General features: G+C 43.1%; 1 protein-coding gene across 1 annotated transcript; it reads right to left on the bottom strand.

Moving 5' to 3' along the window:
• HHIPL2 (HHIP like 2) lies at positions 1-26,181 on the bottom strand. The gene is given in 9 exon segments (XM_071424347.1): positions 1-79; positions 2,475-2,559; positions 4,009-4,151; positions 4,505-4,631; positions 5,905-6,233; positions 6,576-6,719; positions 7,839-7,895; positions 7,897-8,453; positions 25,933-26,181. Coding segments are annotated over 9 exon segments (1,737 nt in total). The 5' UTR covers positions 26,149-26,181.
• Between the last annotated feature and the right edge of the window lie 414 nt (positions 26,182-26,595).

Raw genomic sequence — 26,595 nt, 5'->3', positions numbered from 1 at the left:
TCATGGAAGAAATGGTATCCGTTTGCTCTTTGTTTTCATTGGAACAGGCTTGTATTTACACTTCCCTGGTGGAGCTCTCCTTGGAAAACAGAAAGGCAGATGCAGGCATCTGAGAGATTGTTAGGGAAGTTTATTTATTCCATAGGCACACACCAATTCCCTGTTCTCATTTGCCTCTGGTGGAAGAGGCATGAAATCACTTTAGGCACCTGAATGCAGCACAGGTGGAATTCAAGAGGCTGACACAGGGCTGGCAAGCCATAAAATCCCTGTCCAAACAGCAGCTGGTGAGCGTGACTTTCACTGGGATTTTCTTTGGATACAACAGTGCTGCAGCAAGAGGGGTGATAAAGGAGAGGAACAGGCACAGAGGGAGGGAAGCACAACTACAAAGAAATGTGTCTGTGTTCCTCTCCTCTGTCCCCTGACAACTCCCCACAGTACAAAAGCACCAAAACAAAAACCAACTGAACACATATTCCCTGAGGTAAAGATGTTGCACATTAAGTGACAGGAAGAGAGGTACAAAGAACCACAACACACCTGTGTTCTCTGTTACCCACCAAGAGGACTGCTGTAGGACAAATAAGAGCAGGTTCTTCCAATTTGGCATGCTTGACAGCACCAAACAAAGCAAAGCATGACCTAAGGCATCATATTTTCTTGTGATTAGCATTCTCCTTCAGACAATCGCAAGAGCCAAGTGCTTCCTCTACACCACTTCAATTTTTTTTTAAAGGTTACTTAAGCAGAGTTGCAGGTATTGCTTGTGGGGCTTTTTCCCTTCATCTCTCTCCTCTCTGATTTTAAAATTACATTCTAACTCATTTTCTCTCTGCTCAGGACAGAAGGAATTTGGTGCCACCCTGCTGTCTCCAAGAGTACTGCTGCAGAGGCAAGCTAAAGTGGGGACAAAGGGCACTGCTGCCATCAGCTTTCCTGGCAGGTTCCTTGGGAAGTCTGAGTTGCCATCAGGCACATGACAGCGGCCCTGGCAATGTTTTGGAAGCAAGAGTTTGTATGGCTTGCTGTCCGTGCCAGTGAACTTCCTGCCATGTGGGTAGGAGACAGGGAATGCTGGATTCACTGCCTGGGACTGTGCCCAGCAGAGAAGCCAGCTATCCCCAGGAAAAATCCTATAAACAGCAGTAAAATCAAAGGAGAAAGGTTCATGAGGAGACCAGAGTCACTCCAGAAGCTGGAGGTGTCAGGACTGTGCTCCAGAGCCTGCTCAGGCTTCAAGGAGCTCTGCACAGCCTGCGCACGCCTGCAAAGTGCAAACAGGCCAGGGCAGAGCTGACACAGCCCCATCCAGGCTAAGGCAAACAAGGGGAACTGGAAAATGCAGGAAAATATTTTAAGAGCCAAGGGAGTAAGTGCCTGGTCCTGTTCTAGAAGTGATGGACACAAAGCTTCAAAAGCACAGGGTCTTCATGACACATTAAGGAGTGGCATACAGACAAAAAAGATATATTTGTTTTGATAAATAGATCCTGCTCAAGCTCTTGATGTTTATGCATGGTCACATATATATATATATATATATATATATATATATATATATATATATATATATATATATTTTTTTTTTTTTTTTTTTTTTTTTTTTTTTTTTTTTTTTTTTTGGTCCCTCACAGTAAATGCACTTCCTGGCAGATGATAAGCTATTAAAGGCAGAAATCTCCTTGAGCAGTAAAAGATTCAAGTTCTGTTCCCATCACCTTGGTACATAGTTTGAGTTAACAACCTAGCTTTGGATCTAACTTCTCAAGAAAACATAGTTTGTTTTCTTCATTTTGTGAATGTCCAAGATCTCTGCAAAAGCACAAACACATTTGTACTGTATCTGTTCTACAGAGTGATTTGAAACCATTTAATGTTTTTTAGCAAAATGGGAAAGCTAGCGAGGCAAAAAAAACCCCATAAGTGTGCTTATTGTTCTAAAAACAGACTTTAGCAGGTATAACTGTTTGATGGGGAAAAACATTTTGCTTGGAAAAACTCAGGATTAGGCTCCAGTTATTATTTGAGCACTGCATGAACCACCAGGTTTCTCTCATCTTTGTAAAGAAAACTGTGGAGTGCTATTTATTTTTTATTTATACTAATGTGCATCATAGATACTTGATATAATGAACCTAAAAGATATGGACTGTCCGTTTTAAGTCATTGCTTTGCTGTAATTCAGATATACAACCAAGGAAACTTTCTTTTAATCCTTAACTCTCCCAGATCTTCAAGGAATTTGAACTCTATTTCCTATTTCTCTGTGCACAGATATGATGAGTGAGGAACAAATTCACTCAAAACTGATTAAAGTTGCACCAGAGGTACAGTGTGTAAACAAAACCCAAGGACTGGATGCAGATGTCAGTGATTTTGTATCAGTAGTACTTGGTATTCTTTTACTGTGATAGCTGGAGAGTGGTAACTATAGAAGAATTTAGCATGGAAATACATCTTTAATTACAAACCTTGCAGGATCGATGAGCTTGTAGAGCGATCCACGTGGTGTATAGGCACTGGGATAAGAAGTAGACATAAAATACAGTTCACCACCTAAATGGAAGTGAAAAAAGAAAACTGGTCTTAGATTCAAGTGCCCAAGCTGGATCCCAGTTCTCCATTTCCCTCTTTCCTGGCTTTTCAGTAATTCATGTAGTCAGAAAAGGAAACTCCTTCAGTTACCCCTTCAGCCATGCCTTATGTTCAAGAAATGGCTTTGTTCTCACCCTGCCCTGTGCCAGTGGGCTCCCAGAAACACCAAATGACCTCCTGGCTGCAGCAGGGTTCCACACAGAACCAGCAGCTCTCTTTCAGGCAGCACCTTCATTACCTCACCTCTGTGGCTCTGTAAAGGTTGCTTTCCTCTGTATAAATACATATTTCTTAAAACTTGTTTGTACCAAAGAAGCAGCCAGAAACTACAAATAGAGGGGAAGACCACACAAAAAATATATTTTCCATTTCATAATCATACCAAAAAGGAAAAAATTCAGCAAGAGCTACATTAGTTAATCTGTGGAAGACAGAAACTTCTCATTTCTGTCTGGTAACTGGAAGACAAATGCTCCTTGTGCCTTCCCTTCAGCACTCACTAGAACAATATCCAGGGGAAAAGGAAATTAGAGTATCTTGCAAGAGGCAAAGCTGTTGTTGTCTTTCAAACTACATAACACCATGTTGGTTTCTAAAAGGCCACCAAAAGAAGAGACATTTCATATTCACTCACTCCATATGTTAGAACAGTTAAAAACTGTACACATTTTACAGCAAAGCCTGCATCTCCATGCAGCTCTGACAGAATATGCTAGGCAGAAAATCTAGGATCTTTTCCTGGCAAGCAAATCTCTTTTCTGCTGAATGATCAAGTGCTAAAATGCACCTGTGCTTTCCAAAAACTTGCAGCTTCTTTTTGTATTACATAGCTCTGTCAGGAGGCTGTAGAAAAGCAAACATTCATATTCATTGATACTTCCACCTTGGTGGGAGATCTGGTCCTTGTGACCTTAGTAGTGTCCCATGTGCTGAGGCCTTTACTTTTAAATGAGTGGCTTTCCTGATCCCCAAATAAAGTCCTGGTCTATGATCCACAGTGTGAATTGTGGATTGTTGTGAATAAGACTGAGGAATTTATACTAAGGAAGCAGGAGAAGTTCAGAGAAGCTCTAAGAACTCAAGTGAGGATGGGATGGTATAATGAAAAAGTGAACTGCATTGATATGGTCTTTTGATTAGTGAAAGAGTACAAAAGACCAACAATAAAAGGAAAGTTTCACATGAGATTCGGTTTCTTGAGCTTTTCATCAACCTGATCTGCAACAACTTCACAGGGCAGGAGACCTCCCTGAGCCACAGACCAGCCCCCATGCTGAGCCAGCCATAAACCTCTCTGCACTGCCTGCTCTCCAGGCACCCCTCAGGAACCACAGAACTTTGCACATTTTCCATACAGTAGAGAACAGATTGTACAGTTTCCATTGAAAGTGTGGCCAGCACGATACCCACCTGCTTCATCCTCAGCAAAGGAGATGATGAATTTGCTGTAGGAACTGATCATTCCAGGGAAAGCACAAGCTGTTGTACTGCCAACACAGATATCCGGCTTCTTCCACTTATTTGTCTTATCTTCCTGTAAAGCCATAAGTTGACTAGATGAAAAATAAACCCCTGTGTTTTATGTCTCCATCATCAAAATTAGTTCCTGTCAAAATCATGCATTACTGAAACAAAAAAAGCAGTCAGTGAAGACTGTGACTGTTGGCTGGATTTTGGAGAAACAGACCTGAACAAAAGCAAACTTATCCTAAGGATTCTGAAATGGAGGAAGTTTAAATTCCAGCAAAAATGTTGTTGTAATAGTCAAACACAGAACTTACTCTATATCCAAGTTTCTCATCCACTCCAGCCCAAAAGGTTTTGGGATGGTCCAATAAACTTATTTGCCTAGACAAGGAAAATGTGGGTATAGAATAGGAGCTGCAGAGGAAACAATCAGACTCACTTGCTCAGGAAATCACCAAAAATATAAAGGCCATTCAAGTTGGGTGATTCACATCCCCTGTAGACAAAGCCTCCAGGAACTGACTTGCCCACACTGCAGCCATATGCAAATATTGGCAGAATGTCATCTGTCAAACACACAGAAATACAAAGTAAAAAAGTTTACTTTCAGAGAGCATCAAAAAGCAGTTGCTCAATGACACTGACAGGTACAAAAATTACTAGAAGGACCAATACAGTTTAACATTAGTGAAATTTCAGTGGTAATTAAGCAGTTTACTCTGGGACAGAACAGATCCAGGGGCTTTAAGGACCTCTCTGTGTAGTTGCTTATCAAGGCTTAGTCATGATGAGCTTCCATAAGACAAAAACCAAGATTCTCTACATCAAGAAGCAATGCAGGAAGGCATCAGCCTGCAGCAAGTGTTATCTTATTTATATGTGACTGTACCAGTCACTTTAGCAGGGATCATCTTTACCAATTCCAGTATTTTTAGAGAAGGGAAAAAGATCAAAAACTGTAAGTGAGCTCAACATCTTCATGGGTTCACTGACACAACACAGAGCATGAGTGTGAAATGAGTGTGCTCTCACCATTTTATGTCATGAGACTTGTAAAATAAAGACTCTGCCTCTGGCAATGTTAAAAGAATTCAGTCCTTTCTCATATTGAATTATCAGATTCCACAGAATTTTATTCTTGTCCTCACTTTTTTCTCTGCATTAATGTCAATAATACATACTCTACACTTGTCTTCTCATCCAATTGTTCCAGAAACATCTGCAGGACCTTGAGACCAGGTGTCTTCACCAAACAGCTGAAGGAACATTATTATACTACTCAGTTTTTCTACCATGCTTTTGCCAAGAGCTTTGCAAAGACCACCAATTTCTGTTTTTTAAAGGCAGCAAGTGTGTTTCATCCATCACACCCACAGTCAGGCCCAGAGCACAGCTTTTGGGCATTCTGCTGCAGCACTTTGCTGGCTGGGACACACTACACCTGTCACAGGTTTGGTTCAGGATTTCAGCATCAGCCTGGTCCTCTGTCCTTAGCCACAGTCATGGCTCAGAGCTTCTGGAGAAAACACAGTATCACTTTCTACTTAAATAAAATCCATTGTCCTCCTGGCTTTACTGGGAAAACTGTCCACAAAAGATACAGGCTTTGAATTTAAACACCTTGTCCAGTGTAGTGTGGGGCAGAGAACTCCCTGCATAAGTAGAGCATCATTCCATAGCAATACAGCAGGGCTGGGGAAAAGGGATTTCTGAACTTAAAAAGCAGACGAATTCCATTTCATATACAACACTGGATTATTTAGCTTCACTGAAAAAACAGTGCTATAGTCCACTAAATATACACATATAGTAATCTTCTACAAGAAAGTTCTTCCTTACCCATGGAGGAGTTGTGGCAAAGCTTTGTGTCATAGCATTCAAATCCCTCCTTTGCTCTCCAGCTATAGTTCCCTCCTTTAACAATGAGGTTGAGGTTGATTTCCTCAAACCTGTTCTACCCAACATCCTCACAGAATATCCTCCCTCTTCCCTTTTTTGTGATAGGGTCCCCTCTGTCCACTGCACAGCACCTGACTCCATAGGCATAAACCTCTGGGCAGGCTTTGGGATCAGACACGAATGGATTATCAGGAGGGATGCGGTAAGGCTTTCCATCAGGGTTTCTTCCATCCACATCAATCCTCAACACTTTCCCCAACAAAGTGCTCCTAAAGGCAGAAAAAAGAAACCACAGCATGAGAGCCATCTGAAAACACAAAAATTCCCTTCTTCTCCTTGCCCATTTTCAAAGGATATATTATCTGCCTAGAAGAAATAAACCAGAGGCAGGTATGTCTTGCAACCCACTTAAGCAAGAAAACTCTCTTTTCTCTAAACAACTTGACTTTAAACATCTCAAATGTTCATTTTTGAAATACTGCTTTGGACAGATTTGCAGATGCATAAGCATTTTCAGGAAGCACTCTTACTCTATTCTTCCACATTTTCTCCTTTCCAAACCTTGTATCTTGGTGAACACGCTCAAAGCTTTCACCTGCCCTCCTACTTACTTGTTCTGAGCATTCCCAAATTTTCCAAAAGGGTCTCCAGCTTTCCCTCCATCTCCTGTGAATACATACAAATAGCCATCCACACCAAAGAGCAGCTGCCCACAATTGTGATTTGCAGCTGTTTCCTCAAGCTCCAGGAGAAGCCTTTAAAAAAAAAAAAAAAAAAAAAAAAAAAAAAAAAAAAGTAAGAACTAGCTTTTATCTTAGCATGGGTCAGGGCAAGTGCCCACATGACTGATAAATAAGAGTATAGTACTGTCATGAAACACCCTCTTCTACAGTACAAACCTCATAGGGCAGATGTTAATTCCATAATGAATTAAAGGCTGTTACTACTCTTTAGAAGACAAGAGTACAAGATGGAGAGAGAAGACAACCTTATTTCTGAGTCTTTTCAATCCATTTTAGTTTTCTGTGTGACCTTGAGCCAACCTGATTCTGGTAGTTCCATAGCAGGCCAGTCACACACCTGAACCAGAATGACTAGGAATGCGCAGGTTCTGCCAGTGGAAAGAATCATACCATCACAAACTGACTTGAGTAGGAGAAGACTTAAAAATCATCAAGTTCCAACCCCCTGCCATGGGCAGGGACAAATTCCACTAGACCAGGTTGCTCAGAGCTCCATCTATCCTGGCCTTGAACACTTCCAGGGAGGGAGCATCCACAACTCCTATGGGCAACCTGTGCCAGTGCCTCACCATGCTCTTCATAATACCTAATCTAAACCTTTCCCCCTTGTCCTGTCACTACATGCTCTTGTAGATGGACTCTGCCCATCTTTCTTGTAGGCTCCCTTCAGGTACTGGAAGGCTGCAATGAGGTCACCCCAAAGCATTTTCTTTCCTAGGCTGAACACTCCCAATTCTCTCAGCCTGTCCTTATAGGAGAGGTGCTTCATTCCTTTGATGATCTTAGTGGCCTCCACTGAACTCTCCAACAGATCTGTGTTCTGTGCTGGGGACCTCAGAGCTGGATGTAGTACTGCAGTTGGGACCTCCTGTAAGTGGAGCAGAGGAGCAGAATCCCTTCCCTTGGCCTGCTGCCACAAATCTTTGGATGCAGCCCAGGATATGTTTGGCTTTCTCAGCTGCAAGCTCACATTGCTGGATTATATCCAGCCCCTCACCTACTAGCACCCTCAAGTCTCCCTTGGCAGGGCTGCTATCAATACCCAGCCTGTGTTGATACTGGGGGTTGAACAGGGACAGAGAAAAACGATTTCTCATCATGGCATACAGTAGCATTCAACATAAACTTTACCTTTCAGAGCTTGGGTCAATTTTGTTGGCATCAGATGCCAAAACCTTCAATTCAGTTCTTAGCCATGTGTGAGTAACAGATATAAAACTCCCCATTGTCCTTCTGCTTGGGGTGGAAGCCCCTCTTATCCCCTAGCCATGGGGTAGCCAGCACTAGGCTCTGAATATCCAGGAATGGCTCCTCCAGCCAGCTGCCATTGGGTAGGTACACCCAGACAAGGCCCAGCTGCTCGGCTATGAAGACGCAGTGGGTCCCGTCAGCAGTGCAGGCAATCAGCACTGGGTTCCTCAGGCCACTGGCAACCTCAGCCAGGCACAGCTGGACACAGCCCCCACACTCCTCCAGCACCAAGCCCAGGCTGCAGCTCAGGGATGAGTTCTGCAGCACCTGGGGGAAACAGCAGTCCTCATCCTCGAGCTGCAGGAGGCGGCAGAAGTGGGTCCTGTTCGTCTTGCAGCACTCCTGGATGTGCTTGTCACCAGTCAGCAGGCAGATGGCAGAGTAGCAGTGGAGGTGAAACTCAGAGCAGTAGTCAATACAAAGTCCTGGGAGGCTTCTCAGCGGGGTCTGTGGGTTTTCTGCATCATAGAGATGTGCAGCATGTGGAGAACATTCATAGAAAATAAAGGAAACTAAAGATGTGGCTGTGGACACTCATCCAGGAGAAGCTGAGACCAGAAGGGGAGCAAAGTGGTTAATAAAATGAAAAATTATCAATGCAGACAACATAAAGTCACCTATGAAGTGCAGCTGTTAAAAGTCACTCAGAATATGGCCAAAATGGACTTCAACATCAGTAGTAGTTTCCTTTATCAAAGCACAGTCAGCTACATGTAAATCCTTCCCAACAGAAGTACAAATGTGGAGGTTGTGGATTTTCCATTCAGTAAGGTGGGACTGAGCAGTCCAAGAGGGAGATGATCAGAGCAGGGAAACAGTCTAACAGAGCTCTGGAAATATCACAAATGACATTGAGAAGATGGAAAAGGCTCACTTTCCCACAGAAAAAAAATGAGGGAGTATCAGATGAAGGCAATAGGAGCCAGGTTAAAAAAAGCAAGTGAAACGCTGCCAGAAGAGGCTGTAGCTGCTAAAGATGTACATTGATTAAATATACAGGCTAAATTAATCTGATACATGCACGGTATTACTGAAGCAGACTGTAGGTGAGATTTAAAACTGATTCAAGTATGTAAATACCATCTCATGCAATTCCTGTAGATATTGACTCTACCTCTGATCATCAGGAAAAAAATACTGCAGGCAACATTTTCATGTGTTACAGATCTAAAATTATGTTCCTTCAAATACCTTTAAGTGTTTAGCTGTGTAAAATGTAGGATAAATTTTGAAAATCAAGCATTGTGTTTGAATTTGTACCTAAATTTAAACTCATCTTGCGAACATTCTGGGCCAGAACTTCTGTAAAATGTTTCCATTAAGATCCCACCTCTATTTTAATCAGCACAAAGTTGCAGAACTTAAAGCAGAAGAGGCTACATTCTACAGAAAAATTATTTTGCTTGTTTTCATGCCAGCAGCCCAAAATCAATCTATCCAGAACTTTTATTTGATGGAGATGGAAGAGAGCAAGTACATGTACAGTCCAGGAATGTAACTATTACATTAGTAACTTTTCTGCCTCGTTAAACAAGTTAGCTTCTGTTATAAAAGATCAACAAAAAGCCAAATTAATGAATGCAAAAGATTTTATTTTCGCAACCAAAATACGGTCCTCAAAACCACAGTCAAAGAGACAGCATTGAGCCCGGGATCAGCTCTGGGTGAACCTAGATCTGACCTCTATCGTACCGGATCTCCCCCATTCACAAATGCCATCTCCAGCGGGACTGTTTTATACAGTTTTTTATGCCTGAGGCAGAGGTGCCCCGATTTCTTTTGTAACCCTGCATATGTATGAACGTTTCTTTCACTGTGCAGGGCTGGACAATTGCTGTTTCCTGGGTAATGGCAGGTGCTGATCATGTCAGGGGGTGTCGTGTATTCAGATGTATGTTTCTCGAGGACTTCGGGTATCTTAATTGATGATATCTATCAAGTGCTGGTTGTCCTTGGGTGTTCCCTGATGGTTCCGGGGGAAGCCCATCTCCGTGCCAGCCATGTTCTTTTATTAGTTAATGAGGCATTCTTCTCCTGCAGCCACCAGGAGTTTCCTAATTCCAGTGTGGTAATCTGTCTCCAGGTTGTCCGTGGTCAGAGGCTTGCTGGATGTTAAATTAATTTTACAATTTTTATTTTATACATCTTCCCCTTAAGAATTAATTACTTTACATTACATATTACACTTGTTTAAACAGAATTTTAAAATCTGGGCAGTTATACAAGCATTGAAATTAAATTTTTTTTTTGTCTAAGTAGCAGCCTTTCCAGGATATCTAATACGAAGACTACAGACCCTGATTCCAAACTTCACAAGCAAGTTGTTCTCTTTGCTCACAGCAACACCCAGGAGTTTTTGCCCAGAACAGGTATCACTTGTAAAGAGTAAAGCCCCTGAATCTTTTGGATGGTGTAGGAGGTTTCTCACTTTTCATTGCTGCCATTTGGTTACCAGAAAGCAGCACAGAATGACCTGGTTTCTGGTGCTTCCACATCACATCTGCAAGGAATCTGTCCCTCTTCCTAAACCTAAACTCTTCAGCCTTGCAAAGGGGAGCCAAGTCCCCCAGGCCTGTCCTTGCAGTCTGACCCCAGTCCCAGCTGGCAGAACCAAACCATTCCTTGTTGCAGCATGTCAGGGTGGTAGAAACACTGCAGCCTTCTTGAAACATCTCCTTCAGAAGCCTCTCAGAGTAAGGCCACAAGAGCAGCCATTTCAAGTCCATGCACACACACATGCCATAGATAGCTCAGCAGAGGAAAGACAGGAAGGATCTTTGCATGATATATTGCAGTGAGGGTTTACTGCATCCACCACGCCAAAGGGACAAGAGACAAAAGACTAAACCATGTGGTCTGCATGACTTAAGAATGGGGTCAGTGACCAGTAACCTGAGGGCACAGGGGCTGACAAAGGGCAGAGCAAAGGGCAGCAGTCTGTAGGGCGGAGGAGGGATGAATAATTGGAGTGGGCAGTGTCAACTGGCCAATGGGAGAGGCAATCTAGTGTAGATTGGCAGTAGTGCTGCAGAGCACCATGGGCTGAGTCCCCTCTAGCAGCACAGATGGGCAAAACTCTATGATATATTCTTCCAAGGCAAGGCCCTGGGGATTCCCCTGAGGGGGAAGCACCGCAACTCCCCTGTTTTTTCTTACTATGAAAACTTCCCCATTGGACCTCTGCAGACACTTAACTAAACAGGAAAACATAAGTAAAAACAATGATTACAACCCAAAAATTCCTTAAACAAACGATGAAACCCACCCTGTCAACCCCCATTGTCCAAAAAGTTCATTGATGTAAACTGAGTTCTTAACTTTTAACTGAGTAAACTGATGTAAACAGAGTTCTTCTTAATTTTACTTGCTCCTTCAGCTTCTGGATATTTGCGTGGATAGATGCTGAGTATGTGAAAAATGCCAATCACTTGTTTTTAAAATTTTAAAAGTTTAATAATAATAAAATGGTTATAAAAATAGCAATATAATTAGAGTAATAATAATTTGGACAATTTGAATTAGGACAATATGAGACAATAAAAACAAAGAGTTACGGACTTCTGGGTACCTTTATCTGGGCAAAATAAGCCTAAAAAAGGACACCCGTTAACAGAGGATTAACCCTTAAAAACAATAGCCTGTTGCATATTCATACACCTCATACATGATGCATAAATTCCATTCAAACAAAGGATTCTGTCTGGTCAGTGTCAGCTTCTTCCTCTTAATCCTCACGGCATATTCAAGGCTGAGCGGGGTGGGAAGAAGTTAGTTTCTTCTGATAAGAGAGCAATAAATTCTTTTTATCTGAAAGATTTAGGTGTCCAGTGGCTGCTATTTCCGTGCAAATCCTTTCTTTAAAAAAGTATCATTCATAGCATAGTTTCTATTTTAACATTATGTTATAACATAAAACTATATTTAACATACTACTTGAGAAAATTAATACAGCATAACTTTCTAACATAACACATATAATATTCATTTTAATATTTGCTAGAAGCCAATCATAAAATACACATTTTTCACAAGTACAAAGAAAGGTTAAAGCAGTACATCTTTTCAAAGTTTTGACAGCTATGTCCAAGGGTGAGCAGTGAAAAGTCTATTGCTGCTTGGTTTTATAATGATACATGCATGGTGTTATTAGCATTTGTTAGCAGCTCACTCAATGCTTAGGGTGTACCATTGTTTTGCTTACTTAGCTAGCACCTTTAATTCTCTTAGCATTTATTGAGTTTTTGTAGGAGCAACCCCAGGGGCCAATACTGAGGCTGCTATTTTCTTTTTTTCTACCTCAAGAGTCAATTTCAGTTTTGCAGTCAGATTTAAACTGATGGACAAATCTGCTGTGCTTAATTTTTTGGTCACAAATTATGGCAAAGTCAGGTGCTAGCATAGCAGGCTTCCCCAAAGTTACAGGGTGTTTTGGCCATGGAACCGTTTATTTGCTGGTGGGGAGTAAGATTTCAAAGAGGCTGTATAATTTAGTAAAGAGTGAGCATTTGCAAATTTCAATTTCATAGATTTGTTACGTCCAAAGTACATAGAGAGACAAAATTGTATTTAATTACACGAGTGCTGCACATCTCTTAGGAAGGCTGTTAGAGGCTTCTGCATCTTTGCTTTTCAACAGCTCTAAAGACTCATTATTCTTCAGACAAAATTACTTGGATTTTATAACTATCCTTATAAAAAGGAGGCACTGTTGAGCTGTTAGGATATAACAGAATTTTGAAAACTGAAAGCATTCTTAAAATCTCACAAGAAATAGCTATTAAAAAAGCTGCTTTTTTTGTTGGGGTTTTTTTAATTATTATTATTATTTGTGTGTGTTTGAGCAATTGGATGTTGGTATATATCCTTACGTGAAATTCACACATATAAAACAAGGAGTCTTATACACTTATGAAGTAGTGGAGGGACATTTTCTTTGATAAACATCTGTGATTACAGTCTTTTTCTTTCTTCCATGCCACATGAGCTTGGGTTTTTTTGCGGTCTCGGAGGCTCAGGAGAAGGGTCTTTGGGTGCTGCATTTGGCTGTTCGATGCACCTCTTGATGCTTATGCCTGTAGATACTGAAGCATACACTGTCTCCGAGGTTATTGATGGGGAGGGGTTATTGATATCTGAAATGGGTGTGTTTTGATCAGGGTCAGTCTCACTTCCAGCATGGGAACCGGGAGTGACCAGATTGGAGAGGAGTGGGGGCACGGTGCCGGCGGGGGAAAAGAACCCAGCCTGGCAGCGGCGGCCACAGGACCCACAGCATCTGAGACGGACAACATGGGAGCCGAGCCAGCCACAGGCAGAGCGGAGCTTGGCTCTAGAGGGACAGGAAGATCAGATGCAGGCCCAGGGCCAGGAGGACACAGAGCAAAGGCAGGCAGGGGTGGAGCGGGACAGAGAACGGGCCCTATGCCCCCCCACCAGGGGAGTGAGGAAATTTGAGAGGCAGGGGCAGCTTCATTAACAGGTGATGGGAGACAGGATGGGTGATTAGAAGAACTGGAGGAGAGAAACAGGAGGGGGGAGGTGCCACATGGGTGAAGTCCGCGGGGCAGGAGACGGGCCCACTCCGCAGGTACAGCCCTCACCGCGGGAGGGACTGGCCCCGCGGGAACGGGGTGGGCAGCGGGGTAGCTAGGCACCGCGAGGAGGATGGGCACGGGGCCAGAACCTGCTGCGGGGGTAGTGGTCTGAGGTAGAGGAGGGGAAGGGAAGGGAGGATCCCAGACGCTGTATTGTGTGCTAAGGCGGGAAAACTATGCGCCACAGCATTCAAACTGGGAGATCCGGCCATGTAGCAGATGCCATCTTGTCTAATAGGTGTGCATGGAGGTTTAGAGTAAAGGAATGTAGGAAGAAGGGTTGGGTTAGAGCCCAAGCTAGTATGGCCAGTACTAGCCTGGAAAGGGCACAGGAGAGGACTGAAGGTGGCAGGAGGCAGGTAGCTCTCCTGCGCCTTTTTTAGGCGGTTTCCATTTCCATAGCTGTCCCAAGGGGACAGGAGCATGATGGAATGCCAGAACTGGGGTATTAACTCACATTACACCTCTTTAGGAATATTACAGTTGTCAGAGTTTCATACTCCATTTTTAAGCTAAATTCTAGAATTAGAATTTATAATTTAGAATTTAGAACAATTCAGCTGAAGGTCAGACTCTAAACCTCTAAGTGCTTAGAACAAGTGTAGGTAGCTAAAATAGACCCAGATCTTGCCAGATGCAGACTGAGCTCTAGCAGCAGAGCCAAATTGCTTTACATGCCTCATCTAACTAATTCGAGACTCATATCTGAATATTTGGAACGGAGTAAGCTAAGATTGCTCTGAAAAGACATAATGGGAACAAGGCAGAGTAAGGAAGTTCCTAAAACCAGCCCATTAGCATGCATCTTAGCATACTGGAGAGAAATAGCAGGCAAAAGAAAATAAAAAAAAGCCTAATTAAATATTGCTCCCATTGGTGGCCATTAGATCCTCGCCTAGAGGATGGGGCAAGGTTGGCCTCCTACAGGTACATTGGAATATAATACCCCGTTACAGCTAATGCTGTTTCTACGCAGAGAAGGGAAATGGGAGGAGGTTTCTTATTGTGATATGTTTTTCTCCCTTCGAAATAACCCTGACTGGCAAAGGGACTGTGGCATCAGGGCCCCCTCTGACCCCCTTGTTCTGGCTCTTGAAAGAGAAAACAGAAGCAAAATGGGAGAACATAAACAGTGCTGCTTGGCCCGTAGCATAAGACAGAGATGCACCAGGACAGATAAAGATTATCGTGCAGCATTAGAGAAAGAACAAGATCTAGCTGACCTATTTAGCCCTCACTTGGGAGGGCAGGGGGGAAGGGGTAGGGACTTGGGAGGGGCACCAGCACCACCTCCCCCACCTATTCCTCCTACTACTCCTACTCCTACTCCTTCTCCTCCCTTGGAGAAGACACCAGCTCCAACCCCTCCAGGCTTCCCAATAGCATCCCGAACCAGAGGACAAGTACTGCAGGCCCCTTTGCAGGAGACAGTAATACCAGGCGGAGAAAAGATATTGATTAAGGTGCCCTTCTCCACCCTTGATTTGGAAGCATGGGAAAGGGTTGCGGGAAATTACCCAGTAAACACTGCTAAACATCTATGATACATTATGAAACAGCACAATCCAGACTGGGGTGATATTCAATTGTTATTAGATGTGTTCACTGAAAGAGAAAACCAGCTGGTTTTAAAAACAGCAGGGGACCTGGTAGCAGACCACTTTAGACAACAACAAGTGGATCTAAAGGAACATTTTCCACTTCAGGACCCAGGCTGGAACCTGAACCTACCAGCAGAAAGACAGAGGCTAAAGAATTATCAGGATTGGATTATACTGGGAGTGGAAAGAGCAATGCCTAAAACTATAAATTGGTCAGCTTTATATGCTATTAAACAGGGACCCTCAGAATCCCCCACAGAGTTCCTAGACTGCCTGAGAAATGCAATGCAACGCTATACACCACTGGACCCTGCATCTGACGTGGGGATACAACAACTAATTAATCCATCTTTGGGACAGTCCACAGGGGATATTAGGCACAAGCTCCAAAAAGTCCAAGAAGAAGATGATGCACAGAATTTAGAAACTTTATTGGGGGAGGCTTGGAGAGCCTTTAGCAACAGAGAAGAGGGGTAAACGAGAGATGAAAAACTTAATAGCAATACTGCAGGAGGAACAGAGAGAAAAACATGAAAGCGGGCAGGGACCACCCAAGCAAGGCCCTCCTCGATTAGGCAGAAATCAATGTGCAAACTGTAAGAAACAGGGCCATTGGAAGAGGAATGTCCAGAATGGAAACAGAATGGTCAAGGGAATAAAGGAGTGGAGGGATGGTTGCCCATGTGCAAGAGAATTAGGGGAGACCAGAGGAGACCCCAGCAGGCCCTCTGGTTGTAAAACTGAAGCTGGGAGAAATGGAAAAAGAAGTCAAATTCCTAGTTGACACTGGGGCAACGTACTCGGTTCTAAATACAGCCCGGATACCCATAGGGGATGATTATGCTATGGTTACAGGAGCGACTAGCAAAACTGAAAAGGCATTTTTTTAGGCCGCTAAAATACAAACTGGGAAAGCAGTGGGGAATCCACAAATTTCTATATATGCCCAACTCCCCTGAGCCACTTTTGGGCAGAGATTTGCTGGGACAATTGCAGGCAACTATTACATTTGAACATGGGGAAATGACTCTGGAGGTAAATGAACAAAAGTATGTAGAAATATTGAGTTTGATATTAATCACTAGCAAAGTCACAAGGGAAACTGAAATCGATGAAGAGATAATGAATCAGGTGTTCCCTGGGCTATGGGCCTCTGATGTACCAGGGAGAGCGAAAAACGCTCCTCCTATGCAGATCAAGCTAAAAGAGGGAAAGCAACCTGTCAGGGTTAAACAGTATCCCCTGAGGAAGAAGGATAAGGAAGGAATTAGCCCAGTAATTGAGAACTTTTTGCGTCTAGGATTTTTAAAAGAATGTCAATCTGATTTTAATACCCCTATCCTACCGGTCCTCAAACCTGATGGGTCGTACCAGTTAGTACAGGATGTGCGAGCCGTGAACAAGGAAACTGAGGTTCTGTATCCTGTGGTGGCCAATCCATACACGTTATTACCTTGCTTAACACCCAAACTAACTTGGTTTACCATTTTAGATTTGAAAGAAGCCTTCTTTTGCCTTCCTATCCATGAAACCAGCCAGAAAATTTTTGCATTTGAATGGGGAAGTCCTAAGAGCGGGCAAAGAACTCAACTTACATGGATAGTACTCCCACAAGGATTTAAAAACTTACTCACTTTGTTTGGAGAACAACTTGCAAAGGAATTAGAGACCTGGGAAGCCCCTCCAGAAGCAGGGAAGCTGCTACAATATGTAGATGACATCCTGATAGTCACACGGACAAGGGAGGCATGTGTGGCCTGGGTGGTAAGCCTCTTGAACTTTCTGGGGCTCCAAGGGTACCGGGTTATCAAAGAAAAAGGCTCAAGTAGTAAAACAGAAAGTAACCTATCTGGGTTACGAAGTCAGTGCTGAACAACATACCCTGGGCCAGAGCTGGAAGGAGGCAATAGGCCAGAGCCCAAAACCTCAGACTGCAGAAGAACTACGAACTTTCCTGGGGATGATGGGGTGGTGCAGGTTATGGGTCTATAACTATGGACTGTTTGTTAAGCCCTTTTATGAACTTATTGCAACTGAAAGCAGGGACATCCAATGAACAAAGGAAGCTACGCAGGCCTTCCACCAGCTGAAAAAAAGGCATCATGTCAGCTCCAACTCTGGGATTGCCAGACGTGAGTAAGCCTTTCCTTATGTTCTCCCACGAGAAACAAGGAATCGCCTTGGGGACATTAGCACAGGACCTCGGGCTGTATCGGGCAGCAGTTGCTTACTTCTCTAAGCAATTGGATGCAGCAGCTAAAGGGTGGCCTGGATGCCTCAGAGCTGTTGCAGCAGTTGTATTGAATATCCAAGAGGCACGTAAATTCACCCTGGGCCAGAAAATGATTGTGCTCATATCTCACACGGTGTCCGCAGTGCTAGAGGTGAAAGGCAGGCATTGGCTTTCCCCAAGAAACAAAGATTTCTGAGATACTGAGCTATTATGGTGGAGCAAGATGATGTGGACATAGCGGTGACTAACATCATCAATCCAGCCTCCTTCCTCAGTGGAAACCAAGGGGAGCCAGTGGAGCATGACTGCCTGGAGACTACCGAGGCAACCTATTCCAGCCACCCTGACTACAAGGACACCCCTTTCAAGAATGCAGAAATCTGGTTTACTGATGGAAGCAGTTATGTCATCAGTGGAAAATGACGTGCCAGGTACACAATTACTACCTGCAAGGAGGTAACAGAATCTGGACCCCTGCCAACAAACATCTCTGCACAAAAGGCCGAGATGATTGCTCTAACTCGGGCCTTGGGATTGGCAAAAGGGAAAGAAATAAACATACATATAGACTCAAAGTATGCATTTGGAGTAGTGCATGCTCATAGAGCCCTTTGGAAAGAAAGAGGGCTGCTGAACTCTCAAGGGAAAAACATTAAACATGCATTAGAAATACTGCGACTCCTAGAAGCAGTGCAGTCACCAGAGAAGGTGGTGATCATGCACATTAAGGCATATCAGAAGATAAACTCAGAATTGGAAGAAGGGAACGAGCTGGCGGATAGGGACGCAAAAGAAGCAGTGAAAAATGAGGTAATAACTGAGGCGACCCTGATTCCAGATGGGCAAATTTCCCTTGAAAGTAAGCCAAAATACAACAAATTAGACAGAAAATTGATCTATGAGCAGAAAGGAGCCTATAACCAAGAGGGATGGGCCACCATAGAAGGAAAATTAGTTATACCCTCCTATTTATTACGGTCCCTAATAAGGGAGGAACATCAGAAAACACACTGGGAAATTGATGCCCTACATAAATATCTAAATGAAAGGATCATTGCTAGAAATTTACGAGCCGCTACCACCCACGTGACTTGACAATGTGACCTTTGCCTCCAGACCAAACCCAAGAATATTCCCAAACCAAAACTTGGCCAGATTGGGAAGGGCCATGGACCTGGGCAGTAATGGCAAATTGTTTCACGGAATTGCCAAGAAAAGGGGGGGTGTAAGTTTTTACTGGTGCTAACAGACACCTTTTCAGGATGGCCAGAAGCATTCCCCACCTTTAGAACTTCTAAAGCTCGGGAGGTAACTAAGGTATTGGTACAGGAAATCATACCACGCTTTGGAGTCCCGGCCACAATCTCCTCAGATAGAGGACCATATTTTATCACAAAATTAGTGCAACAGGTTAGCCAATACTTACTTGGGCATAGACTGGGAGCTTCACACCCCATATAACCCACAATCAAGTGGTCAGGTAGAGAAAATGAATCATTTGATCAAACAACAAATTAATTATACGACTGGGACAAGAGGCTAATTTGCCACAGGCTCACTCCCTCACTCCCTCCCATTAGGGCTGCTGTGGATTCAAACCAAACCCAGGACTAAGGAAAAACTAAGTCCCTTTGAAATACCTTACGGGAGACCATATGGGGTGCAGAAGGGAATGTCTGCCCAGGACGTATCGCTAATCTCCTACATGATCGCTCTGACCAAACAACTTTGAGCAACTGAAAAATATGTGGCTGGAACTCGGGGTATGGGGCTCAATGCACCCGTACATGACCTACAACCTGGAGACTATGTACATGTTAAGTCTCTTACAGAGAAAGCCCTGCAACCACAATGGGAGGTACCGTACCAAGTGCTCCTTATTACCTTCACTGCAATCAAGATTAAGGAACAAAGTGCTTGGATCCACCACAGCCATGTTAAGAAAGCTCCAGAAGCCCCTTGGAGAATAACACTGGGTAATGGTGAACTGAAACTGAAACTTACCCGGACAAAATGAATGCATCATGGTGGGTGGGGATTTTTGCGTAAGTGTTGTTTACAATCATAGTTGTATGTCCAAGAATTAGAAAGTACTCCTAGCCAGAGCAATGCTGAATGGCCTTGGTCCCAAGCCTTTTCTCAATACACTGGATCCATGGGAAAACCTTCCGATATAAAAGGTTTAAACCTAACAACTGTGGTCATGCGCAAAAACCAAATATATAAAAGGCAGGAATGGCAGAAACAGAGGTTGTGGTCACTTCAAGGGACCATAGGGGAGGTAATTAAGAGAGGGTGCCAAAGTGTTAATGAGACTACCCATAGTAAAGCAGCCCAAATCAGTGTAAATAAGCGCCGGAAGATTTGCAATCGTCCAAATGAATTAGACTGTTGGTACAACTCCACATTAAGACAAACTGTCGATGTGGTTTGCCTCTGGGCCCGCAACAGTATTGGGCTGTCTTTCAAATTTAAAATAAATGCTATAGGCTAAGCCCGTTACAATCCACCCCAGCACTCAAGTACAAACCCAAAATATGCCATTTAAGCATGAACCTAGGGTTTATGAAATCGGCCCATGTGTAATAAGGAATATGGGTCAACTGGTATTTAATCCAGAATGTCCCTTAAACGTGTCGAACTGTCAATGCAAATTAGTATCTCGACAGTTTATCCAGCTTGTTCCCCCTTCCTAAGGTCATCCTTCAAGGGATGGACAAGATGGCTACAAAAACAAGTACACTTCAGAGACAGAATGCAGAGGGATTTAACTGGGATGGTAGCGACTGGGTTAGGGGTTTTGAATGGGACTGACTCAGAAATATTAATGAATAAATTAGCTGTAGCAACCAGCAATTGGATATAATTAAAACAGCCTTTACAGTCATCTCTACTGGCATTGGGAAATAGTCAGTGGCAAGTCTCGAGGGTGCTGCCAAAATGGAGAGAAAGTAAAGATCAAGACCATAGCTTAATAGCAGATGCATTAAAGGGGGCGCAGGATAACATATCTTTAGCCCTTAGCTGTATACAAACACAATTAGGGGTACAGTCAACAGTTGCTTTAATCATAAGAGAAGGAGGTAAAGGGGTGTTTCCAACTGAAGTGCGAAAGGTTGTCTGGGACAGTGCTACAGATTTTGAGAGAGATTTCCAATCTTGGTGGACCATGGTAAATTTTATGTATAATCCCACCACTAACACAGCCACTGCCTTTGTGCTCACTATACGTAATGCCACAGTTCACGCTATTCACCCCATTGTTGCTTTAGGGTTAAATCACAAGGAGTCGGTATTATACCCCTCGGAACATAGGGTATGGGCCTGGAAAATCCAGGGGAAATGGCAAACCGTAAACTTGGAGCTTTGCATTGCTCAAGAACAACAGGAATTCATCTGTGAGAGCAATTAGATTAGTGCTCAGGACATATGCCTTGACACTGACCAAGGCATCTGCCACTTCAAGATCCACCCGGATACCAACCAATGGACTGTACTAGTGTACATAGGTAGTGGCTGTGTGTGTTTAAGGACTGTGTGTGATTTCATAGAAACTGATAAGAGCAAGGTACCCTTATCTGTTAGGAATCATTCCAATTTTTGGATTTGCAACTTTATTAAGGTTGCTGGGTGTGACTTTGTATATTCAGCACCAGTCATATCCCACCAGTTAATAAAATCAAACTCCACAACGTACAACGAGTTACCACCCACACCCATTGGAATGAATTTAACCCTAGTGAAACAAATAATGAAACATCAGGATCTAATCAAAATTGTAAAAGAGATTCAAAAGAATGGGCAGAGAACTCTAGTAACTGTCCATCGTGAGTAACAGAGTCCTGCGAAGATTAAAACAAGATACAAGTCATAACTGGTGGGATGCACTATTTGGATGGTCACCAACCGCAACTGAGATCACGAATACTTTATGTCACCCCATTATAGTTTTATTAATTTTAGTTACTGTAAGTTTAATGATGTCTATTTTAATACTCATGTGGAATTGGAGAATGTTGAGATGTGTGGCCATTTTGACTTCACTCTCTAGAACTCATGGAATCTTGCTGAAGGAGAACTGTTATTATAGCAGGTCAGAATTTAGATCAGGGCCCCTGTAGTAAAAGAGTTTACTGTATTTTAAGAAAAGAGGGGGACCAAAATGGAGGTTTTGGGGGTTCGCTTAAGTTAGCAATATGAATTAAGCATTTAAATTTTAGCTTGTAGAATGATGTGTTAAATTTTAACCTTTTACTTAAGAAACCTCTGCCATGGTACAAAGGGCATAGGAAAATTTCTGAAGCTTCTTGCAATAAAGAACAATACTGGGAGAAGACCAAGGAATGCAAGAAACCTAGATGAAGGAGCTCCTCTGTCTCCAAGCTGTTCAAAATCAACAGACGTACTCAGATAGGCACCAAGGGACCACAGTGCACGAGCAAAGAAGTTCAAAAGTTCAACCGTGAGGAAGACCATGGCCTTCAGCCTCAAAAACCACTGAAAGACCCCCGTGCAACCACCACTGTGAAGAAGGGCATGGATTTAATTACCATACGAGGCAAGGACAGGCAGGGCCAGGGATTGAATATGCATGAAAAGGTTGTACAATGTAATGTATATGGAAAACCTTTGTGAATAAAGATGTGGCCCAGATTGGAGCTCAGGGCACAAGTTTTCACTAGAGCTATCTCACTTGTGCTGGGCACTGACAATACATACCCACTTCACAACTACATCACGTTGTGGAGCCTATTCATTCCACTTATCGCTTCATAACCTGTTAGTTTTTGAGAGAAATATATCCGGTTTAGAGTGCTAGCAGGAAATCCATGATCCAGAACACATCCCTGAATAATCTCCTGACCATTAAGGAGCACAGAGCTGCACTGCCAGGGTAAGGTGAACTCCATGGCCTCTTTCTTGGGTTCTGCAGGGCCAGTGAACCCAGCTTCCTCTGAGTAACTCAGCAACCCCCTTATTGCCAGCAAGATTGTCTGACTTTTGCTGGGTTTTGGCACAGAAGGAACACACCTGACTGAATGAGCTGCTTTGTTACCACACATGGCTACTGCTCTGATCTCCCCAAAAAATGCTTCCTTTGCTAAATCAGAGCAGCTACTATTCAGGTTTATTAATAAGCACCTCCACCACTTTCTTACAATTTATTTTGTTCCAAACTATGAAGATGCTGTGGAGGTGGCAGAATGGAATTCCATCCCTTCCATGTAAGTTCAGCAGCAATGGGATCCAGCAAAGTGACTTCACTGAAGCAAAACCATTTGGTAGATATTTGCTCTTTTCACTAATTCAACAGGCAAACAGTATGTGCCAGAGAACCCAATCATATTTCTGTGGTTATTACCAACTTGACCAGGAAGAGCAACACATATCACAGTCACAACTCCTCCTCAAAGATTCAACAGCAATCTTACTTTAAAAAACAGGAAAAGAGTAATAGCTTATAACTTTGAAAAGCTGTAAAAAAGTATGGGTGATTTGGGAGTTTCTTTCCTACAAAATGCACTTAAAACAAATGCAAAATTACATTATACCCTGCAGAATGAGGAATCAAAGAAACAATAGTAATTTTATAGTCTTTTTTCTACCTGAGTAATGTAGAAAAATGCTTACAACATCAACACCAGTTTTTCTGTTAGTATCTACAACACATCTTTTGCTGGTTTACCAACTGTAAAATAACAGAGAACTCTGCTGCTACTTTTTTTCAGCCCTAGTGCTGCAAAGGTGTATCCCCCACCCCAAGGAGATGCCAGAATCTTGCCAGTATCCAAAAAGATGGAAACATTTTGGTACATAGATAACATTTTAGAGCTCAGGTAATATTAACTACAAGAGTTTTGTATGGTTTTAGAAAGACTAGGTGTGTCTTTTGGCTGCTTTGTGTTTTGGCATGCACTGAGTGGAGCTTGGTGTGACTCACAGTTCCTAAAAAGGCAGTTGAGTCCTGCCCTCTGATTCCAGGGATGCAGGGGAGCTCAGACAGAAAAGGGCCTTTAGTCTTTCCTCCCTGCACACTTTCCACAAGCCAGGTGGGCAGTGGGGAGATAGGATTGGTGAAAACACTGTTACTGCAGCCTCGGGACCTTGCAGCAGCTGTGTGAAACCACTGCCTGGGAAATTTTGTTTTACTCTGACAAGCACAGCATTTGGAGCACCCTCAGCAGGAACACAACTAAAAAACATCCTCCCTGCAGGCCAGAGATCCAAACACTTTCCCTGTAATTCCCCTATCATTTGATTCTGTAGAATTTGTAATCCAACATGTTATGGTTTGATGCTGGCACAATGCTAGTGCTCCTATGAAAATATAATTGTTTTAGTAGCTGCTCTGAGATGTGACTAGAAATAGAGCAAAGCAGGTTTTAGCTTAGGAATAAAGGAAAAAACTTTATTAACTTACAATATGTAAAAAGGAACACACACAGAACTCAGAATGAAAACTTTTTAAAGCATTTTTTTTTCTAATTTCTACACAGCACAATGAGATAAAACTTCAGATTCTCAATCTAGTTACCACTTTTCAGATCATCAACTCTTAGTTCATTACTACTCTTTAGATAATCAATTCTCAGTTCATTAAGGAGAGAGGAGTTTTTTTGTACTAAAGGTTTCTCCAGGAAACATAGCTGAAACTTCTTGTGTTTTCATGTCATACATGGCACTAACTCAGAGAACATTTGCCTTTGTGATTTCTTTTTTCTATGTTTAGAGCTCTCACCACTGTGCATGGACTAGAGCTGCTTCTAGTGTTTTTCTTTTAAGGGTGTTTTGTCTAGTTCTAAAAAAGCAACAGTTTCTCACTTTTGGGATGCCAGTCCCCTTCAAATTTACTCCTTGGGGCTGAGGGGTCTCGAGAACAGAGATCTTCTTCACTGAAGACAGAGGGCACTACTTCACCCTCCTCATCGGCTTCTGTTCACGCTACTCTTTCACATAACATTACTGCACTCTCTTGGCTCCAAGCCACTGCTTCCTCTTAAATGGAGTTTCTGTGTTACAGGAAAAATGGTTTTGTCTGCGGCTATATAAGAAAAGAGTCTAGCTAAAGGTTACTCTATCATCTCCTTCCACCTAGGATTCTTCTCAACTTCTGACATCTTTCACTTGCTCAGACCTTCACCACACTTGCCCATTTTTTTCTATTTTGTGTCAGTCTCTCTTCTAGGAGGGCTTAATGTACTGCAAAGTTTTTATTGTCCAAGAAAAGGGTTAAAATCCTGGGCTCTGCCTACCCAGAACTCCCACAGCGGCCGGGCACCTTCTCACTGCACCCTCCCCTCCTCTTCTCTTTTTCGGCCGGCCGTGCTGCCAGCACAAGGTATTGAATTTTAAGGTGGCAGGCTCTCTCTCTTTCTCTGGAGAGGGAGCACTCTCTCTCTAGAGCTGCCCAAAACATCTCAGTAGTTCCCCACCCCTCCATCCTGCAGGGGCCTTCAGTCCCCTTCTCTGTCCAAAGCTCCAACCTACTTCAACTGGGGGAGATACGACCTCTTCAACTGACCAGAAACAAAAAAACCTTCTGAAAGTTCTCTGCTTTTTAACCCGCTGTGTTCTCAAAAGCATATCCATGAATTCAATAACCACACCAAGTACTAATATTCAAATCTGATCACTGATTGGTTTAGCTACAACTTCCCAAAAAACCTCACTCCCTTATCAACCCAAGACACAGCACCTTGCAGTTCCAAGCAGGGGGTAAAGACTGATCTGTAATTCTCTCCTTCATTATGGGAAAATCATCATTGTTACAGATGGATAATGAGATGATTTGCTCTCGTAATTAAAAGATTAATATAGTGTGAATATTAAGAGAAGCTTTATTGATGTATAGTTATGTTATTGTAGTTTAGATAACCTCTGTTCTCCCCATAGTTCCATTCTCCCCTCTCCCCCCCGCCTCATCAGACAGCCTCGGTTGTCTTAGACAAGTAGAAAGAAGGTGTGTACATGTGCAGTTTGGAGTGGAAAAGCTTGAGGCAGTTGGGAGTAGAAAAGCTTCTTGCTAAGGGGGCGTGGCATGATAACACCTTACCCGCCAATCAAGTTACAAGAAAGCAGTCTCCACCAATAAACAACAAAGAAGAGCTGACTGACAGACTTTGGGAGGGGCCAGGGTTGGCTGAGGCAACCCCTAGGATGAGCATCCATCTTGAAGACGAACCAGCCACGTGGTAGGCAGCTGCAAAGGCAGTTCCCAGTGCTGAAAAATTTTCTTTATTTAGTCCTTTTGTTGTGTTTTTTTTAAGGTTTATAAAGTGAGCAGTTGTCTCTCACAGTCATCCTCACTGGGCAATGTTTCCATAAACCCTTATTGCTAGCAAATGTCACTGTATATTCCCAGATTACAGTGATGGACCTTACACAAAGCACTTTGCAAAATGCCTGCTGAGGATTAAGTGCCATTCCCCTGCCAGCCCAACCATTCCCTGCTCCCACACCTCCCTTCACAGTAGCACAGCTGTCAGAACCACAACTGACCTCCAAACCAGCTCAAAGTGTAGGATACAAATATTTTTCATCCTTACCTGACACAGGATATCTTTGATGTATGTTCCACACAGTTTATGCCCGTGGGTATCCATGTAATCTATGATGTCCCAGTATTTTGCTGCAATACTGTTGTCTCTCTCCTGGTCACAGCAGCTAAAGTTTTCATAGGTAGAGCAGAACTCCAAGGGCAAAGGGGGCTGGAAAGGCAGCCCATAATACAGACACTGAGGATGTCCCAGCAGAGTGCCCATCAGGCAAAACAAGAGGCAAACACACACATGTGGGCAAGGAAAAGAAACGCCAGAGCTGCTGCTTCACTTTCCAGCCCATGGTCAAGCATTCACTTCCTTCAGCAAAGGTTTCTTGAGGTCAGATGTATAAAAATCCTGGATTTCTTCATAGCATGGTTCATTCATCTTCTCTGTTTTACTAATCACCAGCCCCAGAGCTCAGCATTCCCTGAGGTTGGCTTATACTCCCTCTTACTTTCTCTCTGAAGTACTACTCAGGCAGCAGAGACACCCTCCAGGCTGCCTTTTACATGTCACACATCACAGGGCTTAACCCTACCCTCTGGACATTTCTCCTGCCCCTAGAAGCACTCACAAATCAAATCCCTACATTTTAGGTTAAGTTGGCTGAGAAATCCTTCACTGAGAAATATGAATAATAAAAACATGAGATGTGATACCTGTACA

Source organism: Agelaius tricolor, unplaced genomic scaffold, assembly GCF_023055355.1.
Source record: "Agelaius tricolor isolate 1412-34295 unplaced genomic scaffold, bAgeTri1.0.p SCAF_1, whole genome shotgun sequence".
Taxonomy (NCBI): Eukaryota; Metazoa; Chordata; class Aves; order Passeriformes; family Icteridae; genus Agelaius; species Agelaius tricolor.
Note: the sequence above shows the minus strand (reverse complement) of the source record. Positions and strands in the feature narration are given on the sequence as shown.